At 39.3% G+C, this 22,214-nt stretch overlaps 1 protein-coding gene across 1 annotated transcript in view; it reads left to right on the forward strand.

Annotated features, from left to right (window-relative positions):
* The window catches only part of LOC143854642 (translation initiation factor 3 (IF-3) family protein), a 30,089-nt gene extending 8,430 nt beyond the window's left edge, over positions 1 to 21,659 (forward strand). The window contains exons 6-8 of the mRNA XM_077364697.1: positions 187 to 255; positions 19,174 to 19,236; positions 19,791 to 21,659. Of these exons, the coding sequence (XP_077220812.1) occupies positions 187 to 255; positions 19,174 to 19,236; positions 19,791 to 21,185 (1,527 nt within the window). The 3' untranslated portion in view covers positions 21,186 to 21,659. The remainder of the gene's footprint in view (positions 1 to 186; positions 256 to 19,173; positions 19,237 to 19,790) is intronic.
* The last annotated feature ends 555 nt before the right edge of the window (positions 21,660 to 22,214 follow it).

Raw genomic sequence — 22,214 nt, forward strand, 5'->3', positions numbered from 1 at the left:
ATAGGGTGGGTAGCGCCCCTAGCAACACTGGTAATGATTATGCTTCTTGGTTTCACACATTTTATAGTATTGTACACAATGTTTTTTCTACTCTATGACCATACTATTTTGTCTCTTTTGTTACTTTGAGCATTCTTATTGTTAAAGAAATGAACTAACTTCGTAAGTAATCAATTATATTTCCAGGAACAAAAAGACCTCCAAACTAAAGCAGAAATGGTCAAGAGACTGATGGAACGTGGTTACCGGGTGAAGGTATTGCATTTTCCTTCTCTTTGGATGTGCTAGGATTATATTATTTCCCTTTTTTTATAATCTTTGTAGCTTAGTTTTTTTTAATGAAGCTTTTCTTTGTTTGAAGGCTAGAAAAAACATGTTACCTTTTGATGTGTATACCATTGTTTACGAATTTTTAGTAAGTGACCTACTGATAGTCATAACACAGATACTATTGTAGTAACCAAGGGAAGTTTTAAGATATATTCTTGAAAAGAAAACTGAACTTTCATGAGGATCCCTTGTTTTTGAATCTTGATCTACTAACCAGGGGGGTTGAGGAGTATACTTCTCGAATACTTCCATTCGTTTACGTTCTCTTTTGGGTGAATCCCACATGGATTTCACTTCATACTGAAAGAAATAATCTATTTAATGGAAACATAAATTTTGGATTGTTGAATGACCAAGATACATTGTGGGTATTCTTAAATTTTACTTTATTCAATGCAAACATAAATCTTGGATTGGTGAATTACCCAAATACATTATGGGTATTCTGAAACTTTACTTGTTAAAGAGTATTTGGTAAACTACTCTATAAAGAAGCTTGCAAGCATACGCATATAAGCCCATGCTGTTGGCACAATACTAAGTTCAGTGAAGAAGCTTGTAACCCAGACAAATTTATCAGATACTTGTTCCACCACCTCCTCTTTACCCCTCTTTTATTCCTTCTTACATGGATGGACGCCATCAGATACTTGTTCCACCACCTCCTCCCCAACCCTTTTTTATTCCTCACATGGATGGACGCCTCCTTAATGGGCCTGTGCCAGCACCCATTCTACATTCATTGGGTATTACCAAGTAGGCCCGAGCCCAAGTCCGTAGGTTGACGATAGTACCTGGACCGATCAGGTGGTGCACTGGGGAGGATGGTCAATGGTGTTGGATTGAGTGGCCAGCAGACCCAGGTCCAAGTTTGTGGGCCGAGTAATCTTGGTAGTAGGTTGACTCCTCCTGAGCATAGAAGAAAAGAAGGCCAAGAGGGAAGATGCACTTGGGTGCGAGCCAGGAGTGACAGAGACGTGGGTTGTAGGCCGATGATGTCAATGTGGATGTGGTAAATGACCCTTCGTGATGTGATTTTTGCCCTTGCAGTTTGGACCAAGGTTGCCAGAGCGGAAAGCGAAAGCAGGAAGCAGGAAGCGAAGGCTCTCAGGAAGGTGGGAAGCGTGAAGGGTTGGAGAATTTTTTAATAGTTAAATATTTAAAATAATTTAAAAATATATAAATTACTAAAAAAATATAAGAAATAATTATATGAACCGAATATTAAAAAATACTTTTATTAAAAGATCCAACATTTGCTTAAAGAAAAATCACTATGAGCCGAAATGCCTGTGTTGACCAGTGCGTTGATCAGTGCCTGACAAGAAGAAAAAATTTAGAAATCAAATTATAAGATTTTTTCTAGACTTTTGAGATTTAACAATGTTTGGACATGATAGAATTTATGAATTTTTAAAATTGGAAAAATACCCCATCGTTTGGAAGTTAAGGTTTTGACCCGACCCATTTTTTTCGAATTTTGTACTAGAACTGGAAAGTTGATTTTTTATCCTTTTAGATTTGGGTCTTGAAACAATTTTTAATAGATTCAAATGGGGGTTATTACCTTATGGAAAACACTTTGAAAACGGGATTCCATTTGGAAAATAAAAAGGGGGCTGACATGGCCCTTGATTTGACCCTTTTAATGTGTATTTAATGCTTTTTATTAGGATCCGAGCTCCCTCCATTTGTCTTTTAGTGGACGTGGCTCTAATGACCGATGTCCATTTTTTCCCCAAAATGGAATCTCGTTTTCCTAAGTACTTAAATGACTTTATATGTAAATACTAAGAAGAGGAAGAGAAGAGGACTAGCAAGAGACATGGAGGGTAGATAAGAAACACACTTCCCACAGAGTGGGATACGCGTTTCCCATGTTTCCGAAACAGGATTCCCAAAAATCGGGGAATCGAAAAGATTCCCGTTTTCGAATAGATTTTCGGAGAATCGAGGTTCCCCATTCTAAGTAGGGATTCCTGCTTCCTTGGGAGGATGAAGATGTGAACAAGGGGTGGGAGGCCAAAGACGAAACGTTTCGGTTTCGGCAGGAAACTGGAACGAAACGATGAAATTTCTTTTCGTTCCAGATTTCAGTCAATTCCGGAAATTTCAGCCTAAATTTGATGAAATCCGGAATTTTGTCCAAAATCCTGTATAACAGATAGTTTTGACTTTTGCTCGTTTGAGTGTCCAAAAATTACTGAAATGTCTCTGTAACGGCTACTTTTGTCTTTTTACCATTTTAGCCCAAAATGTGCCTGTTTATAGTCGTTTTCATAGTTGTCAACCCGTGACTCGATTTCTTAATTTTATGACTCGTAACTCGTGACACATAAGAGTTTTTGACAAAAAACAGAAACTTAGTTAAAAAAATATAATTATATATCAAAAGATGGACCATGGAAAAAAATAAAAACCTACAGCACATGGATAATGAACTAAGCCAAAAATATAAATAACTATATGCTAGTAACTTGCATGCACAAAAATAATTAAGTTCTGGTTGGAACTTAATCATGGGTGAAATTCCTTGCTATAGATTTATATCCGTTCATGATTTATAGTGTGGTTGGAAAGAGATTTGTGGTGGTTGAGGCCAAGGATCGAATATTGTCCAAGACTAGGAACCTCCCGCACATGGTTTTTTGAAGCTAAACTTTGACAGTTCTAGCATGGGGAACCCTGATCTTGCCGGAATTGGAGGGGTTGAGGGATGAATTTGGAGCTATAAATGGGCTTTTGTGGGTCCCATTGGAGTCGCAGACGCTAATGAAGCTGAAGTGCTTGCTATTTACCAAGGAATAAGGTATCTTGAGAATGAAGATTTGAATAATGTAGTGGTAGAAGGAGACTCGCTCAATGTGATAAGGTGGCTTAGTGGCTCTCATTCCTTCCCATGGAGATTTGCCTCTTTCTTCGATAAGATCCAAGACAGGGAGGGGGATGCATTGATTTCTTTCCATCATGTTAAGAGGCCAGCTAATGGTGTGGCAGACAATTTAGCTAGATAGTAGATATGGTGTCTCTAGGGAGAGAGTGGGGCTATTTGACTCCGTTCCAGCTTGACCCTTGCAGTGGGGCTTGTTCTTGTCTCCCTTTTTCTATCTCTTTATTTGTATATAAATCCTCTTTTTTTCTCATTTAATGCAATTGCCTACCATTCAAAAATAATAATAATAATTAAGTTCTAAGTTTTAAGTTCCGACTTCCAAGTTTTTCGACTCGACTCGACTCTTAAGAGTCTTAGGTTTTCGACTCGACTCGTAGTGACTCGTAAGAGTCACCGGTTGACTTGTAAGAGTCAACGACTCGACTCGACTCGAGAGTTGACTTGTAAGAGTTTGACAACTTTGGTTGTTTTATAGCTGTTGGGAGGGATATTTTCATCATTTTTACTTATACAAGCTTTTAAACCTCTATAAGTACTCCTTTCCCCACCAACTTCTCCTCCACCTTCACATACATCTTTCATTCATTCTCTTTTCTACTTTCACCTACACTCTTCTACTAAATCTTCTACACTCTTCTTCAACTTTTATAATCTTTAATCCAACTCTATTTTGGAGCAAAGGGAAGGCTTACTTTCAACTTACAACTACAAGACCACTCTACAAATTTCCAAAGGCTTCAAACTTCAAGTGAAGGCTACCATTCTCTTCGTCTCAAGTTCAAGGGCTTCGATTCTCCTCTAAAGGCTTCAAGTCCAGGAAAGTTTAAGCTTTATTTGTTTCCGTTTCATTTCTATCATTTCAATTTCATTTCAAACTTCATTTCTCCCCTTCTTCTACTTCGTTTTAAAGTACAAAATGAGTGGTTTGGGACCTTCTGTAGGAGCATCCTCTATTGGTTCGGCACCTGCTAGATCAGATGACCCGACATGGGCTTACGAAACATTGGTTCCAAGTAAAAAAAACAAAGTAAGTTGCATATTTTATGGGAAAGTCATATTGGGTGGAGGTATAATCCGCTTGAAAGAACATCTAGTGGCTGTTCCTGGTGATGTAGCAGCATGTAAAAAGTGTCGGAAGATGTAAAATTCTGAATGAAGAAACTCGTAGATTCAAGAGAAAAGGAAGGGCTAGGAAGAATGTATCATTAGCAGAGGTTGGTGGTGGTTTTTATGGCACACCAGAAGAAGAGGAAGAAGATGAGGATGAGGAGGAAAAAGACATTGGCACTAGACCAATGACTCGGCGAAAGGGAAAGGAAGTTGTCGTAAAACTAAGTGATACAAAGAGGAAGAAGAAAGGAATCACGGGGGGCGGGGGGGGGGGGGGGGGGGGATCAGGAATTTTTTTGCTCCACGAACAACCCCCGGACCCCAACCAAGCATTAAAAGTGCTTTGACAACCAAAGAAACCATAGATAGGGCAAACATGGCGGTTGGCATGCTTTGCTATGATGCTAACCTTCCTTTCAATGTTTCCAATTCACCTTTCTGGCAACCTATGTTCAATGCTGTGAATGCCATGGGTTCGGGTTATAAGGCACATGCTTTAAGGGGGACCATTTTAAAGAATACAGAGGATGAAGTAAACAGCTACTTGGAGGAGATTAAGATGTCATGGAGATTCACTGGCTGTAGCATTATGGCCGATGGATGGACAAGCACCAAATACCGTTCTCTGATAAACTTTGTGGTGTACTGAATGCTGATGAGTTATTCAATATCTTTGATCGGATTGTCGTAGAAGTTAATCCGGAAAATGTAGTGCAGTTTGTAATTAACAGCGAGCCAAGTTATAAAGCTGCTGGGAAAAGATTAGAAACAAAATACGGTACATTCTTCTAGACTTCGTGTGCAGTCCCTTGCTTAGATCTAATCTTGGAGCACTTGAGCAAACCGAGTGTATTTCCTCACATAGCAAACACAATTGAGAGGGCTCGAACGATTATAAAGTTTACCTATAACCACGTAGGCCTCTTGAATTTGATGAGAAAATTCACAGGTGGGAGGGAATTGTGTCGTCCTGCTTGGACTAGATTTGCTACAAATTATATAAGCATATAAAGTCCGGTGTTGAATCGGAAAGCACTTCAACAAATGTTCATGTCTGACGAGTATAGTACTAGTACGTTTGTCCAACACTCATTGAGTGAAGATGTAGTTAGTATTGTGTTGGACAAATCTTTTTAGGACAATTGCAAGTACATTTTAAACGTCAGCGAGCCTTTAGTGAGAGTGCTACGTTTGGTAGATCAGCAGGACAAACCGGCGTTGAGTTACCTATATGAGGCCATTGATAGGACCAAAGAGAACATCAAGGAGAGGTTGAAGAAAAAATCAGATTATATGCCCATCTGGAGGGTTATCGACCAAAGATTGGATAGACAACTCCACAGTCCCCTCCATGCAGTAGGATACTTTCTTAACCCTGCTCTCTTTTTTACTCCGACCTTCTCAAAGCATAGTGAAGTCACCAAAGGCTTGTTGGAATGTCGACCTGATGAATGATGAAGCTACACAGGACCTCATCAGCAATCAACTTGAGACTTATCGAGACGCTACCCGTATATTTGGAATGGAGCTTGCAATCCGCAACCGATCGAAGTTGAGACCAGGTGTATTTGATTTGTTAGTTTAATTAAGTTTATTTCATTTTAACTTTCAGTCTCTCAACAAATAAATAGTTGGCTGTTGGTTCCTTTACAGTTGCATGGTGGAATCAGTTCGAAGGTGACGTGGAGGAATTACAGAGCTTTGCCATCAGAATCCTCAGTCAGACCTGTAGTGCGACTGGATGTAAAAGTAACCGGAGCATCTTCGAACACACACTCTGCAAAGAGAAACAAGGAGTACCAGAGATTGAATGACCTGGTATTTGTCCATTACAACCTCAAGTTTCGGCAAAGGTATACAACTTAATTTAGAGTTTTCAACTCTCATCCCATAACTTTAAATTTTAAATTAAGTTTAAACTTAAACATTAAACTTAATGTTTCCAGAGACTTGATGAGGAAATCTTCTATCACTAGTGACCCTTTGAGCATATAGATCATCTGGATATTATGATGGATTGGGTTGCGGAAGAAGATGTTAGTTTCTTGCATGAAAATATTGGTTGAGAAAATCTTAAAGCACTTACTACGGTTGGTGCCAACGACGGCGACGACATGCCTTTTGAAGATGTTCCTCCTACTGGCGGCGGCGGCGGCTGGGACGAAGAGATTGAGTATGATCATCCGGGCTATGAATGAGAGTCGCTCTTGAGAGCTACTGCCTACTATCTATGTATGAGATTGAGAGATGATATCATGTATTTCCTTTTTAAAGTTTTTCTATGTATGGCTCGCACTTGTGCAAGATAATTTGGTGTTTAATAATAAAGTTGTCTGTTTTTTTACATATTGTGGTTTATTTACTTGTTTTTTTATCTTTTTCTATCAATTTCTGAATTTTTGGGATTTTTATCATATTTTTACTATTTTTTCTCGGACCGAAAAGTTTCGAATGAAATGTACCGAAATGACTGAAATTGCGTTTCGGTGGCCAAAACGAAATGGCCACCGAAACAAAATTTACAACTATGGGTTGAACCATTGAGGCATCAGAATCGAACGGAGAGAGAGAGAGAGTTCTGAACTCTCGGTGACTAATGATCGAGTGAGACACAAATTGTTTAGTTCGGATCCTTTTGGTAAAAAAGAAAATTGGTGAGCAGTATAAGATAAATTTTTCCAAGCAGGATCGTCAATCCCAGGAATAGTTTATCCTAGGATTTCTTTTCCCATGGTGATCGGGTTCCCTTTGGTTGCAAAATATCTTGGGTTTTGTAGAGGTTTTGTGTGGCTTTTTGGCTGCCACTTAAGCAAAAAACTTTCAGGTTTGTCATGGAGAGTTGCAATTTGCAATCGGTTCAAACGAAACGTAGGTGCGGATTAATAACCTACTGGTTCACCCAATTTCTGTGAAAACTAAATCTTTGCATCTTATTGATGTTTAAGATAGGGAGGTGAATATTAACTGTACAGATGGGTGGATGCCACACTACTTATGGGGAGTCAATTTTTTGGGATCTCCTTCGAGGGTAAGGAGCAGGAGGCAATTAAGTTTTCTGCCTCACTTGAAAGACATGTGGAGCAAGATTTTTTCAAGAAAATAAGAAAAAACGTGAATAGAAAAGAGACAGGTGCAATAGATGCATCCGTAAGGAGGGATGGGACAGATCTACCCATAAACTGGGAGGTGGAGACTGTCAGAGCAGCAGGGAACTTGCCAGATTCTTAACTCAACTCAACAAAGCCTTTGTCCCAAACTAGTTGGGGTCGGCTAAATGAATCCTTTAGAAAAAATTCATGAAGAAGGTGAAATGAATCTACCCGGCTCTAATCCTGGCTCTAGTTGGGTTCTTCTACGTGGATCATTTTCTTCCATTCTATCCTCTCCAAGGTCATGTTCTCTGTTATGTTCCTAGCTATCAAGTCTTTCCTCACTGTTTCTACCCAAGTTGTTTTCGGTCTGCCCCTACCTCTCTTTACTCCATCAACTTGGCATGAGTCGCCTCTTCTCACTGGAGCAACCAAAGGCCTATGTTGGATATGTCCAAACCATCTTAAGCGGTGCTCTTTCATCTTCTCCTCAATTGGTACCGCCCCCACCTTTTTACGAATGTCTTCATTTTTATTTCTATCTAACCTTGTGTGGCCGCCTACTAAGCATGGGTACTCTCCCGGGGGTCCCGTACCCGTACCCCACACGTATGGGGTGCGAGTACGTTCGCGTACGCCCCGGGTACGTCCCGGGTAAGCACCCTGCTTTAAAATATAAAAAAAAACCACTTTTTAGGTCTGGGTGCGTGTCGGGTGCATCGCAGGTGCGCACCCACCCATACCCGACACGCTTGGTTGGGTTTTTTAAAAAGAAAGGGGGGGTGTTTCAGCGACTTAAGGGGGTGTGTTTGTAACATATTGGGGGGGGGTGTTTATAAAACAAATAGAGGGGAAAAAACCCCGATCATTTCCTCGCCCAATGATTCCTCTCTCCCTCTCTCAAACCCTAATTTCCTAAACCCTAAATCCATCTTCTCCGGCGAGATCCCCTCCACTCCGACGACATCCCTCCCCTCCAGCAGCCCTTAACGGTAACCCTCACTCTCTCTCTCTGTGATTCTCTCTCTCAGCCTCTCTCTCTCTCTCTCTTACTCTCTCTCTGTTACTCTCGCTCTCTCAACCTCTTTATCTCTCTCTCTCTCTCTGTGTCTCTCTCTCTCTGTCTCTCTCTGTTTGTTTTGGATTTTGAGAACAGATTGTGAGTCCAAAGCAGATTTTTGGACTCACAATCTGTTGAGTCTAATTTTGAGTCCAAGAATCAGCTTCAGACTCACAATCTGTTCTCAAAATCCAAAACAAACAGGGCGTAAATGCTATTTTTGGTGCAATAATCTGTTGGATTGTTGGACTCACAATCTGCAATAATTTGTTGGACTCACAATCTGCAATAATCTGTTGGATTCAAAATTCATTATTGGATTGAGAGTCCAAAACTGTTTAGAGTCAAAATTATATTTGTTGGATTCAAAACTGATTGTCTATTTGTTTTTTGGGTGCAATAATCTGTTGGATTCAAAACTAATTTGGGTGCAATAATCTGTTTTTTGGGTGCAATACTTATTGAGAGTCCAAAACTGATTACTGGATTCAAAATTTTGTTTAATTTTTAGTCCAACAATCTGTTTGGTGCTCACAATTACATTTACGCCCTGTTCATTTGATATTGTGACAAACTAACAACCGATTGAGAGCCTAAAACTGATTGTTGGAGTCAAAATTATGTATAATTTTGAGTCCAATAATCTGTTTGGGGCTCACATTCGGTTGGGGTTTGCTTCTTTTGCTTACTAAAATTGCTTCCTTATAAATTTATAATTGCATTGCATTGGTTTGTCAGTTGCCACTTGCCTTTTGAATTTACATGGGTATGTTTGGTTGTGTATACAATTGTTGAATTTACATGGGTATGTTTGGTTGTGTATACAAATTTACAATTGTTGTTGCCTTGTAACCTTGTTTCTTTCAATTTGTGTAATTGAGAATTAGAGAGTCCCTTGTTTTGTTGGGTTGCAACGTTGCGTACTAAAATTGTTTTTGTTGTTTAATAGTTTTTCGAATGTATTCATCCAATGCTAGTAGTGCCGCCCAAGCCACACATACATCTTCTACTGATGAAGATTTGTCAAAGCCTTTATGGAAGCATGTCTCTAGATTTGATAAAGATCCTAAGGGTGGAGGGAATGTGAGGTGGCAATGCAATTTTTGTAATAAGAGTTTCAGTAGCTCCTACACAAGGGTTAGGGCGCACTTGTTGAAGATAACAGGACAAGGAATCGGTGCATGTCTTAAAGTGAAAGCAAGTGACCTACTTGCAATGCAAAGGTTGGAGGAAGAATGCAAAGAGCTTATGTAGCAAAATGCTCCCAAGAGAGTGCCATTGCCGCCATCATCAAGTAGTGGATCATTGGTTGCACTAGTAGTATGTTTGTCCCTCCAAGTTTTGATCTAAAGAGGAGGAAGACAAGTGGTCCAAGTGGGAGTGTGAGTGCTATTGAAAAGGCATTCAACACGGCGGCTCGCGATCAACTACATGCCGAGATTGCTCGGATGTTTTACTCCGGTGGCTTGCCATTTCACCAGCAAGGAACCCACACTACGCGAGTTCATTTTCGTTTGCCGCCAATAATGCACTTTCAGGTTATTTGCCTCCGGGATACAATTTGCTAAGGACGACTCTACTACAAAGAGAGAGGACAAATGTTGATAGGTTGTTGCAACCCCTTAGAGATACATGGAAGGATAAAGGGGTGAACATTGTTAGTGATGGATGGAGCGACTCACAAAGACGGCCTCTCATTAACTTTATGGCGGTAACCTAGGGAGGCCTATGTTTCTCAATGTGGTAGATTGTTCAGGGGAGACAAAGGACAAACATTTCATTGCCAACTTGTTGAAGGAGGTAATTATGGAGGTTGGACATGAAAATGTTGTCCAAGTAATTACCGACAACGCCGCAAATTGCAAGGTGGCCGGACAACTTATTGAGGCACAATTTCCTTCCATCTTTTGGACCCCATGTGTGGTGCACACTCTCAACCTTGCTTTGAAGAGCATATGTGCGGCGAAGAATGTGGAAGCAAATCAAGTTACATATGACGAATGTAGTTGGATCACGGATGTTTCAGGAGATGCTAGCATCATTAATAATTTCATAATGAATCATTCCATGAGACTAGCCATATTCAACGAGTTCAACACTTTGAAGTTGCTTTTCGTAGCAGAGGCTCGATTTGCGAGTGTTATTGTCATGCTTAAAAGATTGAAACTCTTAAAGCAAGGTCTTCAAGCAATGGTTATTAGCGACAAATGGACTTGCCATAGGAGGATGATGTGGAGAAAGCGAGATTTGTAGAAGAGAAAGTGTTAGATGACGTATGGTGAGATGCTATCGACTACATACTCGCATTTACATCCCCCATCTATGACATGCTTAGAGAGTGTGACACGGATACGCCTTGCCTTCACTTGGTTTATGATTTGTGGGACACCATGATAGAGAAAGTGAGGGCGGCGATATATAGGAAGGAAGGAAAGAGGAAAGAAGAGGAGTCCAAATTTTTTGACGTGGTGCACGAGATTCTTGTTGCTCGTTAGAACAAGAGCAACACTCCACTTCATTGCTTGGCTCATTCATTGAATCCAAGGTTAGGTGACTTTAAATTTATTTGGATTAATAGCTATCTATGCTTATTTCTAACTTTTGACTTGAAAGTTGAAGCTAAATTAGTTTTTTATTTCTTAAAGGTATTATAGTGAACAATGGCTTAGTGAGGATTCAAGTCGGGTGCCTCCACATAAGGATGCGCAAATTTATACCGAGCGGATAAAGTGCTTCAAGAGGTACTTCACCAATTCCGAGGACCGCACGAGAGCTAATGTGGAGTTCGCCCAATTCTCCATGAAGTCTGGATTATTCAATGATGTTGATTCCATCAATGAACGGTTCACTATCAAGCCTCATGAATGGTGGGCCATCCATGGTACACGTGCCCTTATGCTTCAAAGCATAGCATTGAAGATTCTTATGCAACCTTCATTGTCATCTTGTGCCGAGAGGAATTGGAGCACTTACTCTTTTGTGCTTTCTCTCAAGAGGAACAAAATAACTCCACAACGAGCTCAAGATTTGGTTTTCGTTCATAGCAATCTTCCGCTTCTATCAAGACAAACTCCACAATATAAGCAAGGAGAGACAAAGATGTGGGACATAGTGGAGATACATTTGATTCCTTCGAGGATGTAGGGGTACTTGAAGTTGCTAGTCTTTCTTTGGATGAGCCGGAGTTGGAGTCCATTGTTTTTACCGACAGCGTAGAGGATGATGTCGATATTGGAGATGGGGCGAAAGACTTCTAGCTACGATCATGAATTGATGCTTTATGTTATTTTGGTGCTTTAATGATGAACTTAATCACGTATGAAGAGTAATATTAGAATTTTTCATTTTGGTGATGTTATTGTTATTTGATTGCTCTCCTATTTTTTATTTTTTTTAAATATATAATAAAATATTATTATATTCAACGCACCCGAATGCACCCGCACCTGAGTTTTTTGGAAAATCACGTACACGTGTCGTGTCGCACCCGCACCCCGCACCCGCACCCGTGCTTCATAGGTGGTCGCACATCCATCTAGCATTCGCATCTCCGCTACACTCATCTTATGCACATGCTGCTTCCTGTTGGCCCAACATTCTGAGCCATACAGCATGGCTGGCCTCACAGCTGTCTTATAAAACTTTCCCTTCAACTTGGTAGGGATTTTACTGTCGCACAGAACTCCGGAGGCAAGCTTCCACTTCAACCAACCTGCTCTTATTCTATGGTTAACATCCTCTTCAATCTCTCATTCCTTATGTAGGATTGAACCAAGATAGCGAAAGATATCCGTCTGAGGTACCTCTTGTCCAGTCATATTCACTACATCCTCGTCTCGCATCCTTACATTACTAAAGTTGCACTCCATATACTCTGTCTTAGTCCTACTCAATCTAAAACCTTTGGATTCCAAAGTAGTTCTCCATAACTCTAACTTAGCATTTACTCCTGCTTTGGTTTCGTCGATTAATACTATGTCATCTGCAAATAACATACACCACATCACCTCATCCTGGATACCCTTCGTAAGCTCATCCATAACTAGCGAAAAAGATAAGGGCTTAGAACTGATCCTTGGTGCAGTCCTATTGTAATTGGAAACTCATTAGACGTGCCATATGTGGTTCTGACATTGGTTACTGCTCCATCGTACATATCCTTAATCACATCAACATATTATTAGACACTTTTTTCCTTTCAAGGACGCACCACATAACACTCCTGGGAATCCTATCATACTCTTTCTCCAAATCAATGAAACCCATATGAAGATCCTTTTTATTTTCTCGAAATCTCTCCATTAACCGCCTAATTAAGAAGATAGCTTCCATAGTCGATCGTCCGGGCATGAAGCCAAACTGATTCGCTGGCACCTTAGTCTCTTTTCTTCGTCTATGCTCAATTACCCTCTCCCACAGCTTCATGGTGTGACTCATTAGCTTGATTCCTCGGTAATTTGTGTAACTCTGAATATCCTCTTTATTCTTATAAATAGGTACTAATGTACTCTTCCTCCACTCATCAGGCATCTTCTTAGTCTTCAAATTCTTTTTAAATAATCTAGTTAACCAAACCAAACCAAACCCACATCACCCAAGCATCTCCAAGTCTCAATAGGAATATCGTCAGACCTCCTAGCCTTACCTAATTTTATATTTTTCATAGCTACTCTTACCTCTGATGTTCAGATTCTAAGAACAAACCTCCAGTTTGTATCATCAAAAACGTTATCAAGTTCTTCTAATTCGCTACAAGTTCTCCATTAAACGACTTATCGAAGTAACTTCTTCACCTCTCTTTAACGTCGTTTTCTTTTACTAACAATCTTTGATTCTCGTCTTTGATGCATTTTATATGATTCAAGTCCCTGCTCTTCCTTTCTCTCATCTTAGCAAGCTTGTATATATCTTTTTCACCCTCTTTCGTCCCTAACTTGTGGTACAAATCTTCATATGCCTTGCCTCTAGCTTCCCTTATTGACTTCTTAGCTTCTTTTCTAGCCAATTCATACTTCTCAATGTTCTCCTAATTTCTATGCAAACATTTATAACACTCTCTTATAGACCTAATCGCCTTTTGGACCTTCTCGTTCCACCACCACATGTCTTTAGACGGCAGCCCACTTCTTCTAGATTCTCCAAGTACTTCTCTAGTCAGTTTCCTGATATAACTAGACATCCCATTCCACATAATATCAGTCCTCTCGTCAAGACTACAATGTCCTTCTTTAAGCAATCTATCCTAAACATTTTTAGTTTTTCCCCTTTGTGATCCCACCACCTAGTCCTCAGATGTCTAACATCTCTATCTTTTCTCCTCCAACGTTTGATGCATATATCCAACACCACCAGCCTATGTTGTGTGACTAAACACTCCCCGAGTATGACTTTATAATCTTTACGCGCAGCTCTGTCCTCTCTCCTAGTGAGGATAAAATCTATCTGGCTACAGTTGGTGCCACTGCTAAAGGTTATCAAGTGTGAATATCTTTTCTTAAAAAAGTATTTGTTAACATCAAATCATATGTCACTGCAAACCCCAAAATATCTTCTCCTGCCTCATTCCTATTGTTAAAACCCAGTCCTCCATGAACCCTCTCAAAACCTCCACTAGTTCTTCCCACGTGTCCATTTAAATTTCCTCCTATAAATAACTTCTCTCCATGTGGAATTCCTTAGACTACTTCATCCATATCCTCCCAAATTGCCTCTTGACGGAATCATTTAATCCTATTTGAGGGGCATATGCACTAATAACGTTAATCGTCTCTTCACCTAATACTAATTTAATTAGAATAATTCTATCACCCTTCCTTTTAACATCTACAACCTCATCTCTTAGGCTCTTATCTATTATGATCCCTACACCATTTCTATTCATCTCCTTCCTTGTATACCAGATTGAAATGGAGAATTAAGGGCGGCCCAGTGCATGAGGCTCCTGCCATTGCATGGTCTGGGGAGGGCTAGATGTACCGTGTACGCAGCCTTACCCCTGCTTTGCAAAGAGGCTGTTTCTGTGACTCGAACCCGTGACAACTGAGCAACCTTACCGTTGCGCCAAGGCTCGCCCTCTGATGGGCGACTGAACAGAGAATTAACTATGAGAAAAGATCGTCAATCAAAAACACATTGCCCCGCGGCGACTCAACGATAGTAGAACTGTACATAAATAACTGGTGGTATTGGGATGACGATGATACGTTAGAATGTGAGGGGATTGGGTAGTCTCAAGAAAAAGGCTCATGTTAAGGAGGTCCTAGCTCATGCTAAATTTTGGTTTTTGGTTTCTTTCGGCCCAGAAATGGAAACATTTTGGTTTCGGTTAGAAGTTTCGGTGAAGATCTTTTAAAATCAAGGAAACGTATGGAAACATATGCAAATGATGAATATTTAAGATGAAACTTTGGGAAATGCTAGAATAAGCACAATTACTTACTTAGAAACCATTGCATAAGCAAGAAATCCATCCATAATGACTTAATCATATCAAACACGTAGTGACATGCGGTATTGCTTATGTCTGGAACATTAAAGTCAATAAAAAAGTACATTGCAATAAAGCATAAGAAAGTCTCCAAGGTTCGCAACTGTATGTCAATACCACATAGAGTTACGAGCTATTATTGGTCCCATGCCGATTTGACATCCCATGCATAAGATATGGTTACTTTCCTGTGCAATTCAATGATGCTGCTTTCCAAATATCATTTTCTACGCTATTGAAATTAAATAAAATGCAAAGCAAACTATGGCTTACAGAAAAAAAAATTCCCCTTTCTGTGCTTTCAGACTCAACATTTGTATAATTCTTAGGTTTTGAAATTTGAAATTCACGCGACTCTTCAAATTGAAATGAAAAGTGGGCTCACCTTCGATTCAACAAGGATGGGCCCACAAAGCATGTTGACAGGAATTAAAAATCTTAAATGTTTTTATGCCTTTGCAATTAGTATTAGCACCCCTATTTGTGCCATTTACATCCAAATGAAAATTTATCTATTAAGTGCAACAAATCAAAGGTTGAAAAAACAGGGTCTTAGAAGAAACTGGAGATGTTCCAAACTGAAAAACATGGCCTTAGGAAAAACAAATCAAAGAAACACATATTAAGAAAAAAATTCAAAATTTTTAGGGTTTTCCAAAATAGGGTTTTTCATAAAGCCATTAAAAAGAGTTTTTCATAAAAAACTCCTAAGTTTTTTGGTTTATCCAAAATAGGGTTTTCAAGAAAAATTCCATGGAAAAACCAGGGAAAACGTGTTTCTTCGATTTCAATTTTTTTGGTTTCGATTCGATTTATAACATATTTCTTTTAAATGGTAGCCAATATTATTAAAAAAGACCGAGATGGTCAGAGTATATAAAGGAAAAATAGGGACCAAACAAATACAACAAAAGATAATCAAGGAGGGAGAGAGTCAATTAGGGCTAGAGATTCCTTGGACACTCCCTTTCTAGCTAAGCTATCCGCCACCTTATTTGCAGATCGGCGAACATGATGAAACTCCACCACAATGGAACTCATCCTGTAAAACATTTCGTCAAACAATTGTCAAATCTCCATGGCAGTTTAAGAGATCCTTTCATCCAGCGAATGACATTCGATGAGTCACCTTCTACCACCACATTGTTCATACCGTTTTTCATGATTAGCTCCAAACCTTGATAAGCCGCCCGCACCTCCGTTTCCGATAGGACCCGCGTAGGCCCATAGAACCTCGCCATACTCATTTCCTTTAGATATTCGAGCGTTCTGCTCCTTCCAAATCACCCATAAAGTAGCTAGAAAGGAGACATTCTACACCACAGGACTTTGCCTTTATCCTTCCAAGGGTTCAACGACTATCCTGATAGAACCTCTAATGCTCTGTTTGGTTGCCGGGTTTTTTTTGTTCCCGGGAGTTATGTGGGAGAAAAAAATACCCTGGGAGATAGGTGGGAAAAAAAGAAGTCCTGGAAGTATCCTGGTAAAATAAAAATCCCATGTTTGGTTATGTGGGAGAAAAAAATACCCTGGGAGATATGGTGGGAGAAAAAAAAACCTTTGTTTGGTTGCTTGAACTATTGGGTAGAAAAAAATTCTTCTCAAGCTTATTTTTGGTTCCTGAGTTTATTTTGGTTCCTGGGGTTATCTTGGGATGGGATGAAAAGGCAATCATTACAAAAGTGGGATTAAAAAATTCACCCCACAAGTAATCATTACAAGAGTGGGATTAAAATAAACCTAGTGCTAAAAGGCAACCAAACATGGGATGGGACCAAAATTTAACTTACTCTCCCACAAAACTCCCAGGCACAAAAAAAACCCGGCAACCAAACAGAGCATAAGAGTAATTCCGGAAAAACCCAAGAGATGCCAAATCTGCAAAGCACCTTATAACATATTATGGCAAGATGTTTTTTTAGTTTTGGGAAAAAATAACTTTACATTGTAAACTATAACATTTTTTTTTTTTAAGAAGGTAGCCAAATTTATTAAAAGAAAGAGACAGAGATGGTCAATACAGAGGAAGAGAAACAAAAATAAAATAAAAAATAAAGATACAACGGAGCAAATAATTAAGGGGAAAGAGAGTTGAAAAGCGCCAACGATTCCTTGACTCCCAATCGAGCAAGGCTATCTGTTACCTCATTGACCAAACGACGTACATGCTGGAAAACTACTGGAGCGGATTTTACAGTCAAACATCTCATAAAAAAGGAAGTCAAATCTCCATGGCGGTTTTTGAATACCCTTAATCCACCGAGTCACATTCAATGAATCTCCTTCCACCACCACATTCTCGAGACTATTTCTTACCAAGATCTTCCAACCTTGGTGCACTCTTCGCACCTCTGCTTCTGTAGCATTGTAGCATCCGTCTCTCTTATGGGACCGGCAAAAGCTTAAACAATCTTGACCAAAATGGTTTACTACCATCTTTACATTTTTTTGTCGTTACAACCATTTCGGTCAAGATTTGGGAATTTTCAGGAATTTCGGTCATTTCGATGGAAATAATGATGTGGAACGAATCCATTGAGATTTCGTTTCACAGGGGATGGAAATGGAAGCTTTTTGGTTGTTTTGTGTCAGTTTCAATGGAAATTTAAAACCATGTTTGTGGTCCCTTTGTTTGAAATGAAGCTTGCGTGTGTTAGTATTGCAAATTTCAGACTTTGGATGTGGTCACATAATTGGCACTTTATGCCTTGGTGCGATGAGTGCCTCTGGTGTGATTTTAGTGGCTTGGAACAATTCCGTATTGGTTATGGAGGAGGATTGGGGATGGTGGAATGAGATATGTGTTGCGTGACTCTGTATTCGCAGCTTGCTCAAAAGCTTCATTTCGTGAAGGCCAAGCTGAGATTGTGGTCCAAAGCCAACTTGGGATCGATTAGGGCTTAGAAGATTGACTTACTGAGGAGGATCTCTCTCTTGGATAGAAAAGAGGAGGATGGGCCACTTAGTGAAGATGAAAGGTAGCTAATGTGCGAGAAAAAAGAAGATTATTGTCACTTCATTTTTCAAGAGGAGCTTTAGTGGAGGTGGAGTGCAATGCTAGGTGGTTGAAAAAGGGAGACAAAAAACATGACCTACTTCCGTAGTATGATGATCGATGGAACTAGTTGTGATGACATGTTGCGTATTTCTGAGGAGATTGCAGAGTTTTTTACAGCCTTATATTCGTTGGAAGGGAGGATGCGTCTGAAGCTAAAGAGGATTGTGGTTTACATAATTGAGGAAAGGCAAAGGGTGGCGAGGCAAAGGGTGGAACTTGAAAGACCATTTTCTTTGGATTAAGTGAAAAATGTAGTATTCTTTATAAAAGGAGATTGTGTTCCTGGTCCTAACGGTTTTTGTATGACATTGGTTCAGCTGCTATGAGAGGAAAGCAGAGAGGGTGGTTTGGAGTTGGGTTTGTAGGTGTAACCTCAAGGATTAGGAAATCGATGCATTGGTTCAGCTGCTGGGGAAGCTAGAGAAGGTGCTTGTCTCCTCTTTTACTGGGGATAGGAGACTTTGGGCTCCGGATCCTTCTGTTTTTTGTCCGTCCAACTATTGCTTGGTTAGGAATCCTTATTCATCTTTTAAAAGGGGATAGCACAAATTCCTTCTCTGTGCCCCTTGGCGACCAACAAATCTGTTTGTGAAGGTTAACATAACAAATTTCATCTCCGTGCCCAGTTTTCCTGAGGGCGATCCTTGTGTTCTCTCTCTCTCTCTCTCTCTCTCTCTCTCTGCCAAAAAAAAAAAGGAAAACTTCTTGCATGTCAAGGTATACACTGCATATCTGACTGTTAAATGGATATCAGAATATTTCTTTTGAAGTTTTTTTTTTCGGAATGGTTTCTTTTTTAAGTTGTTTTTCATACTTTTCAGCTCGTCAAGAAGGTTTTTTTTTCTTAACCTTACGGAGGTAATTGCCATCATTTACATTAGGAACTAAGCACATCATTGCCAGACTTTTTTATTTAGTTGTTATATTGTTGTTATTATTTCCATGTTTGAGAGATCAGAGACATACATTCTAGCTGCATATATTTTAGAAGATACTTAAAAAAAAGTCATTTTATCTTTCGTATTTTCTGTGGATTTTCTAACAATTTTTGTGAGTCTTTAATGTTGAAAGGATTTGAATTGGCTATGCATGCAAAGTTCAAGTAGGTTAGCATTTGACGATAATTCTTTCTTCTGTTTCTGCAAGTGTGAGGCACAGGGTAAAGAAGACGAAGATTTGGGAGCATATCTATCACGTCTATCAGCTCTGGTGACTGTCATATCTTTTTGAATTCTTTTGAAATTCCTAGTTTATAGTTTTGTAGAAGACATCCATATAGTAGCTGGTTGTTAATCAGCTTTAACTTAATGAGGCTAGATTTACCATCCGACATTACAGTGCATGTCACAAATATCGTTCCCGGGAATTTCTCTGCAATAGAAAATCTCGGGATATTTTAAATTTTATTTTATTTTTTTAAGGTTTATATCAGAAAAAACGGTAAAAATAAACTAATTTGCAAATATAAAATATCAAATATATACACTTTTTAATTCGGAATTAGGATTAGGTCGAAGTTTTTAGGATGTTTGAGAGATTTTTAGAGTGAATGAGAAGTTCAAGATGTTTTTTAAAGTCAACTCCCTAATTTATCGTGATAAAATTGTTAGAAATTTAATGTCTCGTGAGAAAATTCAATTTCTCACAATAAAACATTTGTTTATCATTTAATCAAAATATTGCGAATTTCTTGTGAGAAATTGAATCTGTCTCTGACAGTGAATGTTTCTTACTAATATCCTTCAATGCCATTTTTTAAACAGATAGAGGATGTTGCTTTTGTGGAAAGTGGTCCGAGGGTGGAGAAAACAAAAGCATTTGTGATAGTCAGGCATACCAAGTTTGGTCCCCCAAAGAAATCTGGGAAGAAAACTAGTACAATTATGGCTGCTACCCCACCATCAACAACCAACAGTTCAAGCCCTGTTCAAATGCCTCTCCAGACTCAAGAAGAATATGAACCTGCAGAGTCCGGTTCGGGCATGGAAGATGAGTTTATTTCTGACCAAGAAGTCTACACCCAACATTCTATTGAGACACCTATAGCTACTCCAATGGAAGTTCCCGAAGGAGACGCTGGTGAAAAATTACCTTGGTCAGCTTTTGATGCTGCTGATGATTTTGAAAAAGTATTTAACTTTGATGACAATGGGAATGGTACGACACCGAGGTTTACCGATAGGCCCATTGATAGTTTGGACCCTCTTTCTCCTCCAGTGGTTACTGATATTATGGACCTCTTAAATAAGAAACCTCATGTTGTAGTCAATGAATCTGTTATAAATAAGAAGCAAGAGATTGGGAGTAGTACAATTTCACAACAGCATGTGGGCCCTCCTGGTAAGCCAGTATTTGACTCCATAATATCAAAACTAGGATCTGGGAATGGACAGGCAGGCAGGGCGTTCAATTTTGGGGAGCCTTTATTTTCGGCCGAGAATCAGAATTCCCGAAAAATTGATCTGAAGAACAGATTCCAGGAAACAAAATCAACAGAAAGAAGTAGCGGAGTTACTGGATCTGGGAATGGACAGGCAGGCAGGGTGTTCAATTTTGGGGAGCCTTCATTTTCGAGCGAGAATCAGAATACCCAAAAAATTGATCTGAAGAACAGATTCCAGGAAACAAAATCAACAGAAAGAAGTAGCGGAGTTACTGAAAGCAAAATAGAAGTATCTGAATTCTCTTATGCAACCCAAAAAGTCCTTGTTAATAATAGGGGGGTGGGAGCAAAGGGCCCGCCAGCATCAGAACAAAACTCGCAGAATCGAAAATGGCAACCACAGCCAGGCTTTAATGCTGCAAAATCTCCAGAACAAAAGGTATCAAGTACTGACAATTCCTCACTGAGAAATTTGAAGCGCCCCCCCATGAATGAAAATCAGAAGAATATAGATGCAAATCAAGGAATGCCAAGCTCAAGCTATGGCATTTTCAGTATTCCAAAAACAACTGCCTCTGGTGATCAAAGAAGCTCAGGGGATATGAATGGGGATAAGGAAAGAAACCCAATAAAATTCACAAAGCTTCCCAATTCAAGTGGGATTAGTTCTGATCCAAATCCGCCACAATCGAAAGTTGGTGTCCAAAGGCAAGATACTGGTAAGACAAAACAAGGAGGTTGGGGGGTATTCAGTCAAACAGAAGCTCAAAGATAATCCACTTATTTTGAATTCTCCTAAGTGGACATAACTTAAGTTTTGAGTTTCCTTAAGATCCTAAGATGAAGCCAAAGATTATTTTTTTTCCAATTTATTTGGTTCATAGCTGCACAAGCATGTCTTCATATTTAATTGACTACATAAATTTTCTGTAGGAAATTTCATGTATCCCTTCAAAATTTATATGAGTAAGTTACTGTTTGTACTTTTATAACTACTTCCATGGCCAGTAGGTAAAATTTCAACCATCTTTTGGTGGTTTCTTGATGTGGATTGTAGGCCCAATAAGAGGCATAATTGCCCCTTGGAACTTTTAGGGATTTATTTCCATGTTATTTAGCTTTTAGGAATTTTATTTCCATGTTTTAATATTTAAGGCTTTTATTTTTCATGGAATTTTATTTCCATTCCCTATATATAGGCTTAGATAACTTTTGATGAAATAAGATTGATTTGCGTTTCTCTTTCCCTTTTTTTGTTTTTGTGGATTAGTTTGTTCTAAGGTTGATGAGTTTTATTTAATTAGCATCAATCCCTACTGCCATGCCTCCTGGCTTTTTCATTGCCAAATGCTACAGTGCAACAGTTGAAACCAGATATTCAGGGACTTGAGCAGTGATCACTTGTTGCACTCTAATTTTTAAGTGTAATTGATCTGTAATTGGGTCTATTGTGGCAGTTTAATTTTACCATGCATCTTGTGCTGAGTGATATCTACACCAATTTGAAACCGAAACTGTATAGAGATCAATGGCAAACTTGTAACTTGGCTATTATGTTGCATCAGTACGGATACGAGTGTCAGAATCCGATAGGGGTATCGAGTGTCTGATTCGGCAAACCTCAAAAAGAAATATTCATGGATTCAACAAAATATTTTAATCAGTTTGCGCAAATTAAATATAATTATATGGCTATAACAATTACGGATTTGATAGGGTCTAGCATTTCGCAGAACGTCTGTTGCATTAGGGCTCAGCCACATAGGCTCACTTTCCAACTGATTTTGTCATTATTCATGATGTG

This window comes from Tasmannia lanceolata, unplaced genomic scaffold, assembly GCF_043159265.1.
Source record: "Tasmannia lanceolata isolate RefF3 unplaced genomic scaffold, GAP_Taslan_0.1 ptg000020l, whole genome shotgun sequence".
In the NCBI taxonomy this organism is placed as follows: Eukaryota; Viridiplantae; Streptophyta; class Magnoliopsida; order Canellales; family Winteraceae; genus Tasmannia; species Tasmannia lanceolata.